This window comes from Ovis canadensis, chromosome 21 (genome assembly GCF_042477335.2).
Source record: "Ovis canadensis isolate MfBH-ARS-UI-01 breed Bighorn chromosome 21, ARS-UI_OviCan_v2, whole genome shotgun sequence".
Lineage (NCBI taxonomy): Eukaryota > Metazoa > Chordata > Mammalia > Artiodactyla > Bovidae > Ovis > Ovis canadensis.
Window position 1 is genome coordinate 57,653,174 of NC_091265.1, and position 17,947 is coordinate 57,671,120.

General features: G+C 53.0%; 1 protein-coding gene across 1 annotated transcript in view; it reads right to left on the bottom strand.

Annotated features, from left to right (window-relative positions):
* Window positions 1-17,947, bottom strand: part of SLC22A8 (solute carrier family 22 member 8) — a 21,730-nt gene continuing 3,783 nt past the window's right edge. The window contains exons 3-11 of the mRNA XM_069566012.1: window positions 7,381-7,484; window positions 6,682-6,836; window positions 5,784-5,952; window positions 3,406-3,529; window positions 3,093-3,208; window positions 1,917-2,131; window positions 892-1,000; window positions 552-755; window positions 1-473 (exon numbers count right to left, since the gene is read on the bottom strand). Of these exons, the coding sequence (XP_069422113.1) occupies window positions 374-473; window positions 552-755; window positions 892-1,000; window positions 1,917-2,131; window positions 3,093-3,208; window positions 3,406-3,529; window positions 5,784-5,952; window positions 6,682-6,836; window positions 7,381-7,484 (1,296 nt within the window). The 3' untranslated portion in view covers window positions 1-373. The remainder of the gene's footprint in view (window positions 474-551; window positions 756-891; window positions 1,001-1,916; window positions 2,132-3,092; window positions 3,209-3,405; window positions 3,530-5,783; window positions 5,953-6,681; window positions 6,837-7,380; window positions 7,485-17,947) is intronic.

The following is a 17,947-nucleotide window of genomic DNA, read 5'->3' on the forward strand; positions in this document are numbered from 1 at the left end:
TTGAATTCTTCATTGCCATTTATTGAAACCTCTTGTTGAAGAAAGGGGTGGGCACAAGAAGGGGAAGGGGGTGGAAACAATGAGGGAAGTGGCCAGTGGGGAAGGGCTGGACAGAATGGCAGGGTCTGGGCTGTGGAGAGGGTGAGGGCAAGGTGGGGTGTGCAAAGGCCTGTGGCCAAACCTTTGAACTGGCCCGGGCTGGGGAGGGGGCTCTGGTGGTGGTGGAGATGACTCCTGCAAGGTCTCAAAAGACTATGTCCTAGGAGCATGGATGTGCCCAGGCTCTCCCCAAGGTGTCCTCAGAGCCCAGAGACAGGCAAGGACCTGGCTGGGATTTGTTTGTGGAGGGCAGGGAAACGAGGGTCTGTTGCCTTCAGCTGGGGCCCAGGCCTGGCTCATGAGGCTGCAGAGGGATCCTCTGGGATGCCTTTTCTGCTTCTGGCTCCTGCTTTGATTCCTTTGCCCGCAGGGACCTAGGGAAAGAGAACTCAGGAAAAGCCCTGGGCTTCCCTGTGGAGGAGGACTTCTGGGGCCAGAGGCAGGAGACTGACCAGTTTTCCACGTCCTCAATAGTCTCTGGCAAGGGCCGATTGAGTGTCTCAGGCAGGAAGAGGGCTGCGCTGCCTCCCAGGAGGGCGATGCTCCCAAAGATGACGTTGGGGATGAAGGGTTTCAGCTCCGCCGTGATTTTCACCAGGGGGGCTGTCATGCTTCCCACACGGGCCCACATATTACTTATGCCCATACCTGTTTGCCTGGGAGAGTTCAGAGCAGAGGTTGGCAGCCTGTGCATGCATTCTCAGAGAGCGGCTCTGGGACCCCTGGATCAGGTCCACAATTCCACCTGCCCTTGTATCCTTTGGCTGGGCCGGCCCCATGCCCAGCACCTACCGAGTGACTGTGGGGTATAGCTCGCTCGTGAAGAGGAAGAGGCAGCTGAAGGAGCCTGATAAGCATCCCTTCCCAAACACAGCCAGTACTGTCCTCAGGGTCATAAAGTCTGTAGAGGAAAGAAAACAAGGTGAATCTTGGGGCTCAGGAGTCCCCAAGTGTTCTCACTCCTCGGAGACCTCCTCTCTCTTTTAGTTTTGGTTGCTGGGAAGCTCAGATCCAAACTTAAATCCAACTAATAGCCCCTCTGCTATTCCCAGGGCTGTGTGGGCTTCTGTCCTGCTGCCTTTGGGTCTTTCCCTGACTCTGATTCCCTGTTTTCATAGTTTATTGCATCTTTTTAGTCCAGTTCCTTTGGGAAGCTGTTGGTGTATTAACCCGTGTGTGCATCTGTGCTAAGTAGCTTCAGTCATCTTTGACTCTTTGTAACCCCATAGACTGTAGCCCATCAGGCTCCTCTGTCCCTGGGATTCTTCAAGCAAGAATACTGGAGTGAGTTACCATGCTCTCCTCCAGGGGATCTTCCCAACCCAGGGATCGAACCTGTGTCTCTTACGTCTCCTACATCAGCAGACAGGTTCTTTACCACAAGCTCCGCCTGGGAACCCCCTCCTCACCCCCACCACACATAAACATCAATATAAAGTAAAATCGGCTTTTCCAAGGTCATGGTGAAGTAGGCTGCAGAGTGTTTCTTGGTCACTGGGCTCTGACGTTTCCCCATCCAAGCTCGTTTTCTGCAACCAAGTCACTCAGGCCATGCAACTCCTCACGCAGTGCAGACATCACCGTACTCTGCCCTGTCTGAGTCAGGTCTGGAAAGGACCTTCGATAGCATCTAGCCCACCTGAGTTACTTTCTAGATGAGAAACCTGGGCCCCAGAGAGCACAGGGCGCTGCTGAAGGTAAGAGAGAGGCAGATCCCACAGAACTGGAGTCCCTGGAACCTTACTCCCAGCCTGCGAGGCCCACAGATGTAGGCCAGCCTCTCTCAGAGGGTTCTGGGGGTAGTGCTGGCGTCTCACCTGCAGGCACAAAGATGAGAGACAGGATGCACCCTCCTGCCAGGAGCAGAAGAGCAGCCTCGGTGGTGTGCCGGCCCAGATAGCTTATGGCCAGCATGGTGATGAACTTGGCTGGGACATCGACCCCCCCAAAGATGAGCTGGAGGATGTAGAGGTTAACTCCAAATTCCTCCACGCCCATAGCCAAACTGTAGTAGGCAAAGCCGGTGGAAAACCTGAGGGGCAGAGAGTGATCAGTTATGACCCACAGCCAGCTGGGGGCCTCTCCCCATACCGCTCATTGGGTCAACAGGATGATAAAGAGTTTCCTTTCTTGTCCCAGCTGCAATGAATTGGTAGGGTCTGCTTCAGTGCCATTTTGAGGCTTCTGAGATCTGTCTGGGCTCAGTGAGAGCGTGCTGGGATTGATTGGTTATGTCTGACATGGGCGTGGGTTAAAGTAGGGCGACAACGGCCATATAATTGACTCCAGAGAATACTGATCCTGGGGGGACTCTTGGAGACCAAAGGAGGCAGCAAACGATCTGTTTCGGTTGGGTAATGGTCTAGCACTCAGAATGTGGGAGGAGAACGTCCCCAGGGCTGTGCTCATGAGTGAGATGCCTGCTGTCTCCCTCTCAGAGCTGTGGGCATCCTCTTTGAGGGGAAGCATTCCTGGACACAGTGAATCCTTTCCACGTGGCGATGGCCAGGATGGAGAAGGGACTCAGAACCAGGCTGCGGAAAGGGCTTTGTAGGCGTGGTGGGATGGCGGGCAAAAGAGAAGATTCAGGAGAAACATGATTTCTGTTGTTAAATCTTGCAGCCCTGAGCGCCAGCCTTGTTCTGTGGGGTCTGAGAGAGCAGAGCTGGACCAGTTGGGGGTTGGGGGCAAGAACACAGAGGCACAGCTCACATTGTGAGATATGAGCTGGTGAAGGGGTTTGGAGCACCTGCCTTGTGGGTGAGGTGGGTGTGACTCCAGGGGAAAGCAGACCCTGATGGCTGGACCTGATGGCAGGGATGTGAGAGATTTCTGGGGCTGAGGCTGGGCTGGGGCAGCCCCAAGGAGGGGATACCTCTACTCTTCTTGCAGGTATTCAGGCCTTGTCTGTTGGTGAGCCTGTCAGAGGCCTTGTTCATGATGCCTGCTCGGCAGAGGTGCTGGGGTGTGGGCAGGGAGGGGTGGTGGGTTACCAGGCCAGGGAAAGACAGAAGGTCATTCGGCGCAGGATGGGTGTCCGGAACAGGTCAGCTACGCTGCGCTTGGCCTTGGCCAAGGCCACTTCTTTCTGCGTGTTGAGTTTGATCTCCTTGGGGGCAGAGGAAGGGGAGGGGTGCCATTAGTGACCAGCTAGTGGGCAGCAGGAAGAAGAAAGGGCAGTGCAGGCCTGGTGGCTTTAAAGAAGCTTGCTTAGCTCATCAGAAGTAGGCTGGTGGGCAGAGGAAATGGAGGCAAGAGGAAGGGGATAGCTCAGTAGCAGAGCCTGGGTTCCCCCTCAGCCTCTACCTCCAGGCTGAGCTTCTGTCCTTCCTCCTTCTTCCCATTGAAGGCTGCCACCTGCCGGAGTGTCTTCAGGGCCTTGGAGGATCTTCCAGACAGGACCATCCAGCGGATGGACTCTGGCTGCCACCTGAGGGCCAGAAGCAAGTCACAGTGTCTCCCCGCCCCCAACCTCCCAACGCCAGAAGCTCTCTTGAGAGGCTGGAAAGAGATTATGCGCCAGAGTCAAGGGCAAGGAAGGAGGCCCAGAAACCTGAGTTGCCTTACTACAGATTTCATGGAATTTAAACTTGGCCAAGCTTTGCACCTGGGCTGCCTGTAGCCAACACAAATTCCAGAGATCTCTTCTTCCCTTTCCAGAAGAGCCTTTCCCCTACACACCCTCCCACCCCCCTTGCAACTTGGGTTGTTTGTTGTCCTTGGGTGTCTTTCTGAGCTAGGACCCTTGAGTCCTAGGCCAAGGCAGGAGGGGCCTGGGGAAGGGACGGCACTTTCGAGACTGGACGGCTAGAGGGTCTTGCACATTCACGCACCCAGCCTTCCTTGGGCCAAATTCCAGGTCCTAGGAGAAGGTTGGGGCAGAGCTATAGCCCCAGGGCATCTTAGGAAGGGGGTTAAGTGCTAAGCTCAGGGTTGTGGTCCAGGGAGTGGGTCCAAGTACTCTTTGATTCTCCCTGCAAAAGGCCAACTCTGCTGGGTGCAGGGGGTTTGCAAGAGCAGCAGGGGAGCTTGGGTTTGGCAAGTGTGTGGCCAACCTCACTCTCCCCCACCCCTGGGCTGTCCTTTTGGAGTGGGTTCATTCTGAACCATCCCCGAGGGTCACTAAGATGAAGAGAAATGCAGGAGGCAGAGGTGTGGGGAGACAGGAGGGATGCTTGGAAAAGTCTCATCCCAGGTGGGGTCTGCTCTGGCTGTGGCCCCCACAGGCACCCAGGACCTGGCTCAAGTGAGACCCTCTGGGAAGTGGACACTGGTCTCCTGGCCTCAGACCTTTGGTCCAGCTGGTAGTGGCAGCCTGCTGGGCCCATTGCTACCTGCCCTTCTGGTTGTGTGGTCTTGTTTCTGCCCTGATAGTCTTCTCAGCCTGCACCTACCAGAATGATCCATGACTTCCTCCCAAACCCCATAGCCAGGGTCTAGATTCCATCCTCCTCTTGCGGAAAATAATGACAATTAGTTAACCTTTCTGTGGACCAGGCTCTGGGTGAGAGGCATTAATATCTCCACTTTGCCTAGGAAAATCTTGAGGCTTAGAATGGGTGAAGCTTGTCTCAAGTCACACAATGAAGGGGCCTGCTGACCCTTATTTTGCCTCCTGACTCTCAGCTCCCGTCCTAGGCTGTGGACATGCCCAGCTTCACCCCAGACCCTCCAACTGTCTCTCTCACTGCAAGATTGTCCATCTGCCTGCGAGCTTATTTTCATTTTCAAATGGAGGCCCCATTCCAGTCCTGTGTCTTTTTGTGCAACCTTCGGAGATTGCTTCACCTCATTGAGCCTCTGTTTACTCATCTGTAAAATGGGAATACTGATGCACCCTTCACACATAGACGCTGTAAGCATCAGGATGATGTGGACTGATGCCCAGAACAGGGCCTCACATATAGTAAGTGCTGGATAAAGGGTTCTCCAAGACTTCATTTCTGCTCCTGAGTTTGTTCAATATTTCCTATGCTTTGGGTCCTGCTATCAACTACCACCCACAATTTGGTTTCCTATCTTCATCATTGAATCAGACACCTTGATCTTCCCAGGTTCTCAAGTTGGAGCTTTCTTTTCCTTTTTTTGGCCACACTGTTCAGCATGTGGAACTTCCCCAACCAGGGATGGAACCTGTGCCCCCTGCAGTGGAAGCACAGAATCTTAACCAGTGGACCGCCAGGGAAGTTCCAGCTTTCTTTATACCTCAAATCCAGGAGTCCCCAAACTCTACGGACTTTTTCCTTCAAAATGCCCCAAGCCCCACCTTCCCACACAGTCACCTCCCCCTGTCTCTCATCCCCCCTCCCCCGCCGGGTGGGTGTGTCCTGCGTGACTGTGTCACAAACAGAAGTTTGGTCAGGCCTTTCAGTACCCCAGGCATCTTCAGAGGCATTCTCTGTTCCTCCATGTGAAGCTGAGGCCTCTCTGCTTTCTGGCCTGCCCCTCTTCCAACCACATCAACTTACCCTCATTTTCTACTGCCCTGTGTCCGCCCCCTCCACCCCGGGCGCTCCCTCCAGAGGCACACCTCTGTGAGCAGTTCCTCCTCCCAGGAACCCCCTTCCTGACCATCTCAGGGTGTCTCAGGACAGACAGAATCAGCCAGCCTGGTCAGGCATGAGCTCCTCCTATTTGATCCCAGCGGGCTCAAGGAGGGGCGCTGAAGAAGAGGGGCCACATACCAGGACAACAGGAAGAAGGCGAAGAAGGGAATGGACACGGTTAGCTGGAGCCAGCGCCACTGGGGAATGGCATAGGCCAGGCCAGGCAGAATGAACTGTCCAAAGGTGTAGAAGTAACCGACCAGAATCGACTTGATGGCCCGCATCCGGGTGGACACCCACTCGACATCTGCAGGAGGAGCCCAAGGACCCGGTTAAGACCCTTGCGGGTCCTGGGCACCTCCAGAGAAGGGGTATCAGTTCCTGTCCCCTACTGGCAGCTTGATCTGACCCTGACCCTAAAGTTTCATCACCCCCATTTTAGAGATGCCATGACTGAGGCTCAAGAGGCAGGACTCAAATGTAGGTTTGTCTGATTTCCAAGCCCACATTTTTTAAAAAAAATTTGACTGTGTTAGGTCTTGGTGGCAGCACATGGGATCTTCCTTGAGGTGCGCAGGCTCTCTAGTTGTCGTGCTTGGGCTCCAGAGCACTGGGCTCAGTAGTTCCAAGGCATGCGGGATCTTAGTTCCCTGACCAGGAATGGAACCCATGTCCCCTGCATGGCAAGGTGGCTTCCTAACCACTGGGCCACCAGGGAAGTCCCCCTAAGCCCACATTCTTGACTGCCTCCCCAGCGGCAGATGAGTTCCCTTGTTTCTAATCTACTTGTGCGTGTGGACTGAACGAGATCATGTACCTGGCAGGTGCCAGGTCAGGGTAAGTCCTCAGTACTGGAAGCTGCTGCTATTATGCTTGTTTTGTTCAGAGTGGGCCTCTGGGGTCCTGAGAGGGGTAGTGCCTGGCTTGACCAAGGCCACCTGGTGCCTGTGGCTGAGCCGGGCCCAGACCCCATTCTCAGCTTCAGGCTGGCTGCTTCCCAAATTTTTGTTCCCTGCCCCTTCCCCCTGTGGCTCACTCAAGATGACGGTGCTCAGGGTAATGCCTGAGATGCCGAAGCCACACAGGAAGCGGAAGACTGCGTAGGTGGGGAAGGTGGGGCTGAAGGCTGCGCCTGAGCCGCTGGCTGCCAGCAGCAGGTAGCTGCAGGTCAGGATGGGCTTGCGGCCAAACCTGCAGCTCGAAGAAGAAGAGGGATGTTAGCGGCTGTGAGCCGGCCAAGGAGAGTGACTCTGCAGGCCTCAGGGCAAAGGGCTGGACCCCACCCCTCCACCTCCCAAAGGGCCAGGCAGGGCATGTAACTCCCCCCCGGGACAGAGCCTTGCTGGTAATTGCTATTTTTGTTGACAAGTTTGCAGTTAGATGTTTGAGTTAATGAGTGATCTCCTCTACCCCCAGCTTAGTTGCCTGAACAGGGTTCAAAGGACCACTCCTCTCCAAGCCATTCATCTGTCCACCTCCACGGCCACACAGTGGCTACTGTGTCTGGACACCTTGAGGCTGGGGCCCCAGCTCTGGGGAGGCTGGAAGACTCAAGTTGTAGAGGTTTGAGGGCAGAGGGTAGGCAGTGGCCCTGGAAGGGGCTGGCTGCACAGCAGGGGCCCTCTTGCCCACCTCCCCCAGCTCTTTGCCTCTTTGGGAGTGCATGGGGGGTACAGAGAGGGGGTGAGTGGGTCTCCATGCGTTGGGACCCCACTGCAGGGCCCCCGCGTCTCACCTGTCAGACAGGGCTCCTAGCATGAGCCCGCCAATCAGTATGCCCGCCATGAAGATAGACTGGGCCAGCTCCTTCAGTTTGTTGGAGTTGCACACCAGGTCCCACTAGACGGGAGAGAGAGAGGGGGCCAGGCAGCTCAGTCCAGCCCGCTCAGCCTGGGTCCCGCGTGTGTGCTTGCTGTCCCAGCGCCCTTGCTTGGCTTCCCCTAGCTTAATCCCCTTCGGCCTGGCCCGGGGCTCCTTGGGTCCCTGCCCCGTGGCTGCGAAAGGAGAACGGCCCTTCTGCTCAGTTCAGCTGTCACACACCCAGGTCTGTTCTCAAGCTCCGCAGCCTCAGCTGAGTCCAGTGGCTCCCTGTATGTCTGCTCCCCAGCCTCTCACACTTGTGTCTGCTCCCCAGCCTCTCACACTCAAGGCGGGTCCCTCTGCCTGCACCGTCTCTCCTCCAGGGAACGTTCCTCCAGCCCACACCTTCATCTCTCTTTCTCTCTCTGCCTCTCCAGACTCCTCCCCACCTGCATTTGCATGTGCTCCAGTCTCTCCATCTTAGAGCCCTCTTCCCGTCCATGTTCACTCCATTTCTCTGTTCCCTTCAAAGCCAAATCTCAGGAACAAGGAACCCCCCTTGCTGTTACCCGTCCTCATGTCCCACTCATTTCCCAAGTCTGGCCCCACCATGCCACTGAAACTTTGCTCCCCAAACCCAGTGGAACATTCTGGGTCCCGACCTGACTTCCCTTTGGCAGCCCCTGACCCCGCTGACTTCTCCCTCCCTCTGGTCTTCCTTCTTTATCTCCCTCTGTGGTCTCCTTTCTCTCTATCCCTTGAGGGTTCCCCAGGGCTCCTCTTGGATCTTCCTCTTTTTATTCACTTTCCCAGGAAATATCATCTGCTTCTGTGATTTCAATGACTATTTTATGGTGAAGACTCCAAATCCCTCTCTTTAGTCCAATCTTTCTTCTGCCCTTGAGAACCAACATTTAGCTGTCTACTTGAAATCTCTATCTGGAAGGTAGCGTCAATGACACTTGTTACCCGCTCCCTGTAAGGTTGGAACCACAGTGATTGGCAGCCTTTTTTGACTCCTTCCTAAATGGCAACCCACTCCAGTACTGTTGCCTGGAAAATCGCATGGACAGAGGAGCCTGGTAGGCTACTTAGTCCATGGGGTCGCTAAGAGTCGGACACTACTGAGTGACTTCACTTTCTCCCATGTTACAATTGCTTGATCCTTCAGTTTCTAACTTTTTAATATTTCCTTCTTTTTTTTCTGTCTGCCCCAGCAGCATGTGGGGTCTTAGTTCCCTGAAAGGAATCAAACCTGTGCCCCTGCAGTGGAAGCACAGTCTTATCCACTGGATCACTAGGGAAATACCTTAATAGTTCTTGAATCTGGATTCTTCTATTTCCACTACTGTTATCTCAGTGCAGACACCACCCTCTTATGCTTGGATTAAGAACAAAAGTCAATATTTAATAGAAATAAAAGTAATGGGACCTAATGTAATTTACAAGCTTTCGCACAGCAAAGTGAAGTCGCTCAGTCATGTCCGACTCTTTGCGACCCCATGGACTGTAGCCTACCAGGCTCCTCCCTCCATGGGATTCTCCAGGCAAGAGTACTGGAGTGGGTTGCCTTTTCCTTCTCCAGGGGATCTTCCCAACCCAGGGATCGAACCCGGGTCTCCCGTATTCCAGGCAGACGCTTTAACCTCTGAGCCACCAAGGAAGACAAAGGAAACCATAAACAAAATGCAAAAATAGCTTATCAGGTCAGGTCAGTTCAGTCACTCAGTCGTGTCTGACTCTTTTTGACCCCATGAATTGCAGCATGCCAGGTCTCCTTGTCCATCACCAACTCCCGGAGTTCACTCAGACTCACGTTCATCGAGTCGGTGATGCCATCCAGCCATCTCATCCTCTGTCGTCCCCTTCTCCTCCTGCCCCTAATCCCTCCCAGCATCAGAGTCTTTTCCAATGAGTCAACTCTTCGCATGAGGTGGCCAAAGTACTGGAGTTTCAGCTTTAGCATCATTCCCTCCAAAGAACAGCCAGGGCTGATCTCCTTTAGAATGGACTGGTTGGATCTCCTTGCAGTCCAAGGGACTCTCAAGAGTCTTCTCCAACACCACAGTTCAAAAGCATCAATTCTTCGGCGCTCAGCTTTCTTCACAGTCCAACTCTCACATCCATACATGACCACAGGAAAAACCATAGCCTTGACTAGATGGACCTTTGTTGGCAAAGTAATGTCTCTGCTTTTGAATATGCTATCTAGATTGGTCATAACTTTCCTTCCAAGAAGCAAGCGTCTTTTAATTTCATGGCTGCAGTCACCATCTGCAGTGATTTTGGATTGAGAAACCTGTATGCAGGTCAGGAAGCAACAGTTAGAACTGGACATGGAACAACAGACTGGTTCCAAATAGGAAAAGGAGTACGTCAAGGCTGTATATTGTCACCCTGCTTATTTAATTTGTATGCAGAGTACATCATGAGAAACGCTGGACTGAAAGAAACACAAGCTGGAATCAAGATTGCCAGGAGAAATATCAATAACCGAATAAGCAGATGAGACCCCCCTTATGGCAGAAAGTGAAGAGGAACTAAAAAGCCTCTTGATGAAAGTGAAAGAGGAGAGTGAAAAAGTTGGCTTAAAGCTCAACATTCAGAAAACGAAGATCATGGCATCCGGTCCCATCACTGCATGGGAAATAGATGGGGAAACAGTGGAAAACTGTCAGACTTTTTTGGGGCTCCAAAATCACTGCAGATCGTGATTGCAGCCATGAAATTAAAAGATAGGTTATGAACTAGAATAAAATTTTTCAAATGATGAGACTGACAAGCACTTCATTTCCAAAATATATGAACAGCTCATACAACTCAATAACAAAACACAACCCAATCGAAAAATGGGCACCAGATCCAAAGAAGACATCCAGTTGGCCACCAGGCACATGAAAAGATGCTCCAACATTGCTAATTATTGAGAAATGCAAACCAAAACTGCAATGAGGTATGCATCATTAAAAGGTCTACAAATAACAAATGCTGGAAAGGGTGTGGAGAAAAGGAAATCTCCTACCACACTGGTGGGAAATTAAATTGGTGCAGCCACTATGGAAAACAGTATGAGGATTCCTCAAAAAGCTAAAAATAGAGTTGTCACATGATTCAACAATCCCACTCCTGGGCATTTATCTGGACAAAACTGTAATTCGAAAAGATACATGTACCCCTTCATAGCAGCACTATTCATAGTAGCCAAAACATGGAAGCAACCTAAATGCCCATTGATGGATGGATAAAGAAGATATAGTATACATATACAAGGAATACTACTCAGTCGTAAAAAAAGAACAAAACAACACCATTTGCAGTAATACAGATGGACTTAGAGATGATCACACTCAGTGAAAAATCAGAAAGAGAAAGATACCATATGATATCACTTATATGTGGAATCTAAAATCTGACACAAATGAAGTTGTCTACGAAACAGAAGCAGACTCATAGACACAGAGAACAGACTTGTGGTTGTGGAGGGAGGTGAGGAAGAGATGGATGGGGAGTTTGCGTTTAGCAGATGCAAATTATTATATAAAGAAGGGATAAACAGCAAGGTCCTACTGCAAAGCACTGTATATTCAATATCTTGGGATAAACCCCATGGAAAAATATGAAAAAGAATGTATATATGGAGAAATGAGCCATTTTGCTGCACAGCAGAAATTAACGTGCATGCTGTGTGTGCTAAGTCGCTTCAGTCGTGTGGGACTCTTTGCAACTTTATGGATTGAAGCCCATGAGGCTCCTCTGTCCATGGGTAACACAACATTGTAAATCAACTATACTTCAATAAAATAAATTTTAAAAAGAATAGCATGTATTGAGGGCTTGCTCCACACCAGGCACACTGCCTTTTCATGCCTTAGTTTTTTCAGTCATCACAAGAACCTTAGGATGTAGAGTTGCTGTCATCTTCATCTGACAGTTGAGGAACCTGAGCCCAGAGAGGATTATCAGGACGATCCTCTGATGGCCTTTGGCCCCAGTCCTTCCTATTCATTCTTTCCAGGGTGGCTTTCTGAAACACCACTCAAATCAGGTTGCTGCCTTGTCTAGAGTACTCTCTGGCTTTCTCCTGCTCTCTGGTTAAACAGAAAGCTCTATTAACACAGATTTATGAAGCCCTCCAGCTCTGACTCCTGCCCACCTGTTTGGCCTAATCTCCTGCTAATCCCTGACACGCACCCTTGGTCCAGTCATCCCGAATTACTTGTGTAATGAAGCGAAGAATCTCATTTGCTGGAAATGCTGCATGAAAATGTTTTGGATGTAAAACAGTGTGGGGAAAGGACCACGCACCCCAGGGAACTCTTTTCACTTTCTTCGCGGGAAGCGAGGGAGTTTGGGGAAGGGCGAAGCCTCCAGGTCCTCCAGCTGACTCTGAGTGGCTGGCACTGGCCCACAAACCCAGTGGGCTCATTCTGGCTGGAAAGAGAGCCTGCAAGGTGTGTGTATGGGAGTGTGGAAGAGGGAAAAGAGTAAAGAGGAAGTGAGGGGGTGTGCAAGGAGTAGGCCAATGGGTGTCTAGAGAGGGTTCTGGTACTGTGTGGGCTCTGCGGTTTTAATCGGGTTACACTAGTGATTCTGCAGGAGCTTCAGGCTCTGGTGTTCCTCTCTGCTTTTGTGCTTATCTTCCCTTATTCTAGCAAGGTTGTCAGCCCTTTGAAACACGTCGAGATCATCTAACTCCGAGTGCCGGGAACATGTTTTTCTGGGTGCCTGACACAAGCAGGGAGTCGGCAAATATTTGTGAAACAGACAAATGTCTGAGGAGCACATCCAGACTCCCAGTGCCCTCATCCCTTCTTCCATGCGTCTGTCCCCTCCTCTAAGAGGACACAGGTCACCCAGCGTGATGCCTGCCTATGTACCGCCATAACTTTGCCAAGGGCAGAGGTGTCTTGTTGGAGGACTGTTTATCCCTGGCAGCTAGCAGAGTAGTTGGTGCACAGAAAATGTCAATATTTGTCCAAGGAATAATCAGCGGGGACTGCCTTGGTGGCTCAGTGGTTAAAGCATCCGCCTGCGATGTAGGAGATGTGGGTTCGATCCCTGGGTTGGGAAGACCTCTTAGAGAAGGGAACGGCAACCCACTCCAGAATTCCTGTCTGGGAAATCCCATGGAGGGGCTCCAGTTCACGGGGCCACAAAAGAGTCGGACGTGACTACGTGACTAAACAACAACAACAACATACTTATTTTACTGATGAGACCCAGAGCACAAACAGTAACCTGCAATTGGAGGGGGCTGACACCCAGCTTCTCTCTAGCCCTTGGCATGGCCTGGGCTGGCCTCTTGCCTATCAGCTTTTGGCAGCTCCACATAGAGATTTTGCTCCCAATATCATATCCACCGTTCTTGCCTTCTTTTTCCTTTCTTGGAATGATTACTCCTTAGGGAGCTGAGTTTAGGAAGGGAAGAACAGGAAGCCCACTGCCATGTCTTCCTGAGTGATGTATAACCAGAAAGGTGGTGGAAGGAAAACAGAGGGCCTACTATGCTCAGAAGCAAGCTTTGCAAATGATGCCATACTAATCCTATGAAGTGGGTATTATCCTTATCTCCAGTTTATCGACAAAGAACCTGAGGCTCAGAGGGTAAGCAACTTGCCCAAGTACAGCTCGGTTCATTTCAAGGCAGAGACCCACACTCAGGTCTGTGGACCCCTAGCTAGTGCCCTTGACCGCTGCTCCCTGATGTGTGCTTTGCTCTGAGTCCCGAGCTGCCAGAGGGAGGCTCAGTGCAGGGAGCTGTGGCCGTGGGCCACTGTAAGACACTAGTGTGGGATGGGTCAGAGTCTTCGCTGGGGAGGTGGCTGAGGCCAGAGCCAAGTGTGCTGGTCTGACTTCAGGCTCAAAGGGTGAAGAACAGGCTCAGGAGCTGGAGTGGCAGCAGAATCACGGGCCAGGAGGCCCCTCAGAGGACAGAGTAGGAGGCGTATCATAAAAGGTTAGGGCAAACAACCATGGTCAGGGCGACCTCAGAAGAGGCCAAACTCAGGAAGAAATGCAGTCTGACTGATGTCTTGACTGCAGCCTGTGAGACCCACGCAGAGCATCCAGTTAAGCTGGACCCAGATTTTGACCCTTGGAAACCGTGAGATAATAACTGTGTGTTGGTTTCGGGGGGGAAAAAAAGTCAGGGCAAGCCATGGGCGATCAAGGAAGGATGGGGCTCCTGCTGGGTCTGTATGGACTGACTCTGCCAGGGGACCGCACACATGGTCCATACTTGCTGCTGCTGCTAAGTCGCTTCAGTCGTGTCCAACTCTGTGCGACCCCATAGACGGCAGCCCACCAGGCTCCCCCGTCCTTGGGATTCTCCAGGCAAGAACACTGGAGTGGGTTGCCATTTCCTCCTCCAATGTGTGAAAGTGAAAAGTGAAGGTGAAGCCGCTCAGTCGTGTCCGACCCTCAGCGACCCCATGGACTGCAGCTTTCCAGGCTCCTCCGTCCATGGGATTTTCCAGGCAAGAGTACTGGAGTGGGGTGCCATTGATCCATACTTATCCCAGAGAAAAGACAGGGGGAACACACTTCCCTAGACTGGGGGCCCTTTAGACCCAGTTCAGACGTGGGGAGAATTGCTATGGCTCTATCTACTCTTGGGCCTCTACTAGAACCAACCCTAGGACACAAGGGCCAGAGGGCCAGGTACCTGGTAAGACTCTGAAGGGTTTGGGTCTTCAGCTCTGTTCCTTAGTAGCTGTGGGCTCCTGGGCCAGTTACTTAACCTCTCTGTGTCTCAGTCCCCTTATCTGTGTGTGTGTGCCTGTGTGTGTGCTAAGTCACTTCAGTCGTGTCCAACTCTTTGTGACCCCGTGAACTGTACCCTGCCAGGGTCCTCTGTCCATGGGATTCTCCAGGCAAGAATATTGGAGTGTGTTGCCATTCCCTTCTCCAGTGGAACTTCTTGACCCAGGGATCGAACCTGAGTTTCCCTCATTGCAGGCAGATTCTTTACCGTCTGAGCCAATGGGCGTAATACTAATACTTACTTCTCAGACTTGTAATGAAAATAAAGAAGGAAGAGCACCCGGCACTATACGGGGGCAAACAGTTGGCCCTCTATGGAATAGCTGTTTTATTATTATTGTTGCAGGTCATTGTAAAGCCTGTGCTCACAGGGACATGCGATGCAACAGAAAGGGCATGGATTCTGGAGTCAGGACCCCCGACCCTCTTGCTGTGAAAGCTTGACTTCACCCATGGCTGTGAGAATCACCTTTTTGATCTGAGCCCAGTGTATTCTTCTGTAAAAACGGGTGACAGTCACAGTGCTCGGTCGCTCAGTCGTGTCCGATTCTTTGCGACCCCGTGGACTGTAGCCCACCAGGTTCCTCTGTCCATGGAATTCTCCAGGCAGTACTGGAGTGGGTTGCCATTTCCTGACCCAGGGATCCCAAGTCTCTTGCGCCTCCTGCATTGGCAGACAGATTCTTTACCACTGCGTCACCTGGGGTGCCTGACATTCACAGTGGCCACAAAAGAAGATTTGAAGGGTTGCAAAAGAAGGAATGCAAAGTACCAGCCCAGGGCCCTGCACAAAGTAGGTGCTCGTGGAGCACTCAGTGACCCTGGAGAGCCCATGAGATGGCTCCAGAGCTCCTCCTGCCTAGGATCAAAGTTTCCTAGGTGAGGGCTGCCATGGAGGGTGTCAGACTGGCCCAGACATGTGGCTGGGGTGGGGCCCCCTGATCTTTACCCGGGAGTCAGATTGGAGGCTAGGACAGGGGAGATGATAGGAGGGGTACCCAGGGCAGGGTCTGGGGCAAGCAAGTAGGGGTGAAGCAGGAGCTCAGCTGGAGACAAGAGATGGACAGGTGGCCTGGGCTGTGGGCAGCCTGGGGATTCGGAGGTTGAGATGGAGGAAGACCAGAGACTCAGCAGGGTAACCTCACAGAGGGAGACCCACTTCTGGGGGACCACTGAGCAGCTTCTCTGCTTCTCCAGCTGCTGACTTGGGGCCTCCAGGGACCTGTGCGGGCGACAGAATTTCTGTGGCCCCGGAGAGAGGACAGGAAAACTCCAGGCCCGGAGAGGAATCACAGGGGCCTCAAAGGGGAGGGCCTGCCCATCCAAGGCCAGACCCAGGCCTTCAGGAGCCCCCAGGCTGAGCTGGGCACCCACAGGTCTGGGTTCTGTGGTGTGAAAGCTGTGGCCTATGGCTCCTGTCCAGGGAACCCAGAAACCACAACCCACACGCCCCACACTCCCCAGACTTCAAAGAAAGGCCTTTGTTTCCTCTTAATGTGCTAGTAAAGCTCCTTCTGAAAAATTCCAACCTGGTCTCTGCTGAACCCAGAGAAAGGAATGTGCCGTCACCTCTGCCAGGGGAGCTTATGGGATCAGAGCGGGGGAGGGAAAGTCTCCGTGCTCCTGACTGGACCCAGCGCGGTCCTCCCACCCTCACCCCCTCCGCAGGGAAGCTCCTTATGATCCCATTCTACAGATGAGGGGACTGAGATGGGGAGGGAGATGACTTACCAGGGCCCCAGCTGTGGGTGTGGAGAGGGGCCCTGCGTGGAGGTTTGTGCTGGGTGGGGGCCTGGGTGAGCCTGGAAGAGCTGTGACAGCTGATTCCCATTTTACTCTTCGAAGGGGACTAACCCGCTCCTTCTAAGGACATCTCTATTAACGACTATAACAGCAACAGCGGCCGTAAACATTAGTCAAACGCCTGGCAGGCGCCGGGCCCTGTGCTAACGCTGATCTTGCATTATCTCTTTTAAAGTTCAATTGCTCTCTTACCCCATTTTACGGATGAGGAAACCGAGACTTCTGGGGTTGTAACATCCCCAGTGAATGGCAGAGTCAGGACGTGAACTCTGTTGCTTGGCGCTGGCTCTCAGTCAAGCGCTGTCCACCTGGGAGATGGCCCCGTGCTTCTAAATAGGGTCACTTGGACCGAGCTGGCTGCAGACACTGCTCATGACCGCCCTCCCCCCAGGGCTGGCACCTCCAGGCCTGGCCTCCACCCTAGAGACCTACCCCTGGGTGAACCCTACGTGCCTCCGCACAGCGGGGGCCCAGAGCCCCATCCCACCGCAAGTAGGTGGAGCATGGATTTGCCATGGGCTTGAGCCACAGACAGAAAAGTCAGAGGGGCCTGACCACGCTAGGCTGCTACCAGCACTTGGTTGTGTCTGGCCACTGACCGGGCAGGGATCCCGACTGAGGGGTCTCCTGGCTGAGCATCCTCAGGGAGCCTGGGCCTGACCAGGAGAAGAGGGGCAGACCCGTGAGCCCTGGTGAAACCCTGCGCTGGGTTGGGATGTAGATTCACGTGGCTCTGACTGCCGGAAGGGTGACTGGGAACTCAGCTGGCATGGATGAGAGTTGATGCTTGACTAAATACAAGACCTGCAAGGTCTGCTCTTGGCTGGGCTCCCTGAAGCTCGAGGTGTGCCCCCTGGAGGGGAAGCGGCTTCCCAACAGTCAGCACTGTCTAAGTCCCTCCTGCCGGTATGGCCTTCACCCAGCACTCACTGAGCGCTGCCTAGCACCTAGCCCAGGGTGCAGTGGTTGGGGGGTGCAGTCCCCAGGAGCAGGGTGTAGGGGAGGGGGAGAGGGGGCTCTGGAGTCCTGCTGCCTGCGTTTGACTCCCACCTCCAGCATTTATCAGATGTAGTGCCTTGGGCCAGTAACCTGTGCCTTGCTTTCCTCCTCTGCAAAAATGGCATAGTGAAGTGAAAGTTGCTCAGTCGTGTCCAACTCTGTGCGACCCCATGGACTATATAGACCATGGAATTCTCCAGGCCAGAATGTTGGAGTGGGTAGCCTTTCCCTCCTCCAGGGGATCGTCCCCACCCAGGGATCAAACCCAGGTCTCGCGCATTGCAGGCAGATTCTTTACCAGCTGAGCCCCAAGGGAAGCCCCCAAAATGACATAACCTCACAGGGTTGCGTGAGGATTGAATGAGTCTATATGACCAAAGTGCTTAGCGCCTTCTGGCATGGGGCGAGCACAGAGTAAGGGGTATTATTTCATGGCTATTACTTCATTGCTCCCTGGAGGATTTTTTGTTTCCTCAGCTAGGCTCTGTGCTCTGGCTTGAGGTACAGCAAGCTGCCCATACACCCGGAAACTTAACTTACAGGTGTCGGAACATCTTCGACTCCTGTGCACTGCCCACACTTGTCCCTCGCCCTCATAGCCATTCAGGTTCCAAGTCCCAGAGATTCTGACTCTCTACCCTGCCTGGTGTTTATTCCAACTATCCCTGATGTCTGTCGTCATGGTCCTGGGTCCCAAAGGCAACCGGCTCATGGGTCTCCCAGCCGCTGGACTAAAACGCTCCCTAAGCTGCTGTCCACCCTGCGGTCAGAGTGACTGCCCTTAGAAGGTGATCTGAGCAGGTCACGCTCCTGCTTAGCACCATTCAGCGGTTCCCATTATCTTCGGGACAGAGGCCGCACCTTCGCCTCAGCATCCAAACCAGGCCCTCCTCCCTCCATGGCCTCCGCACCCCACTGCCTGCCTCTCCAGCCTTCTT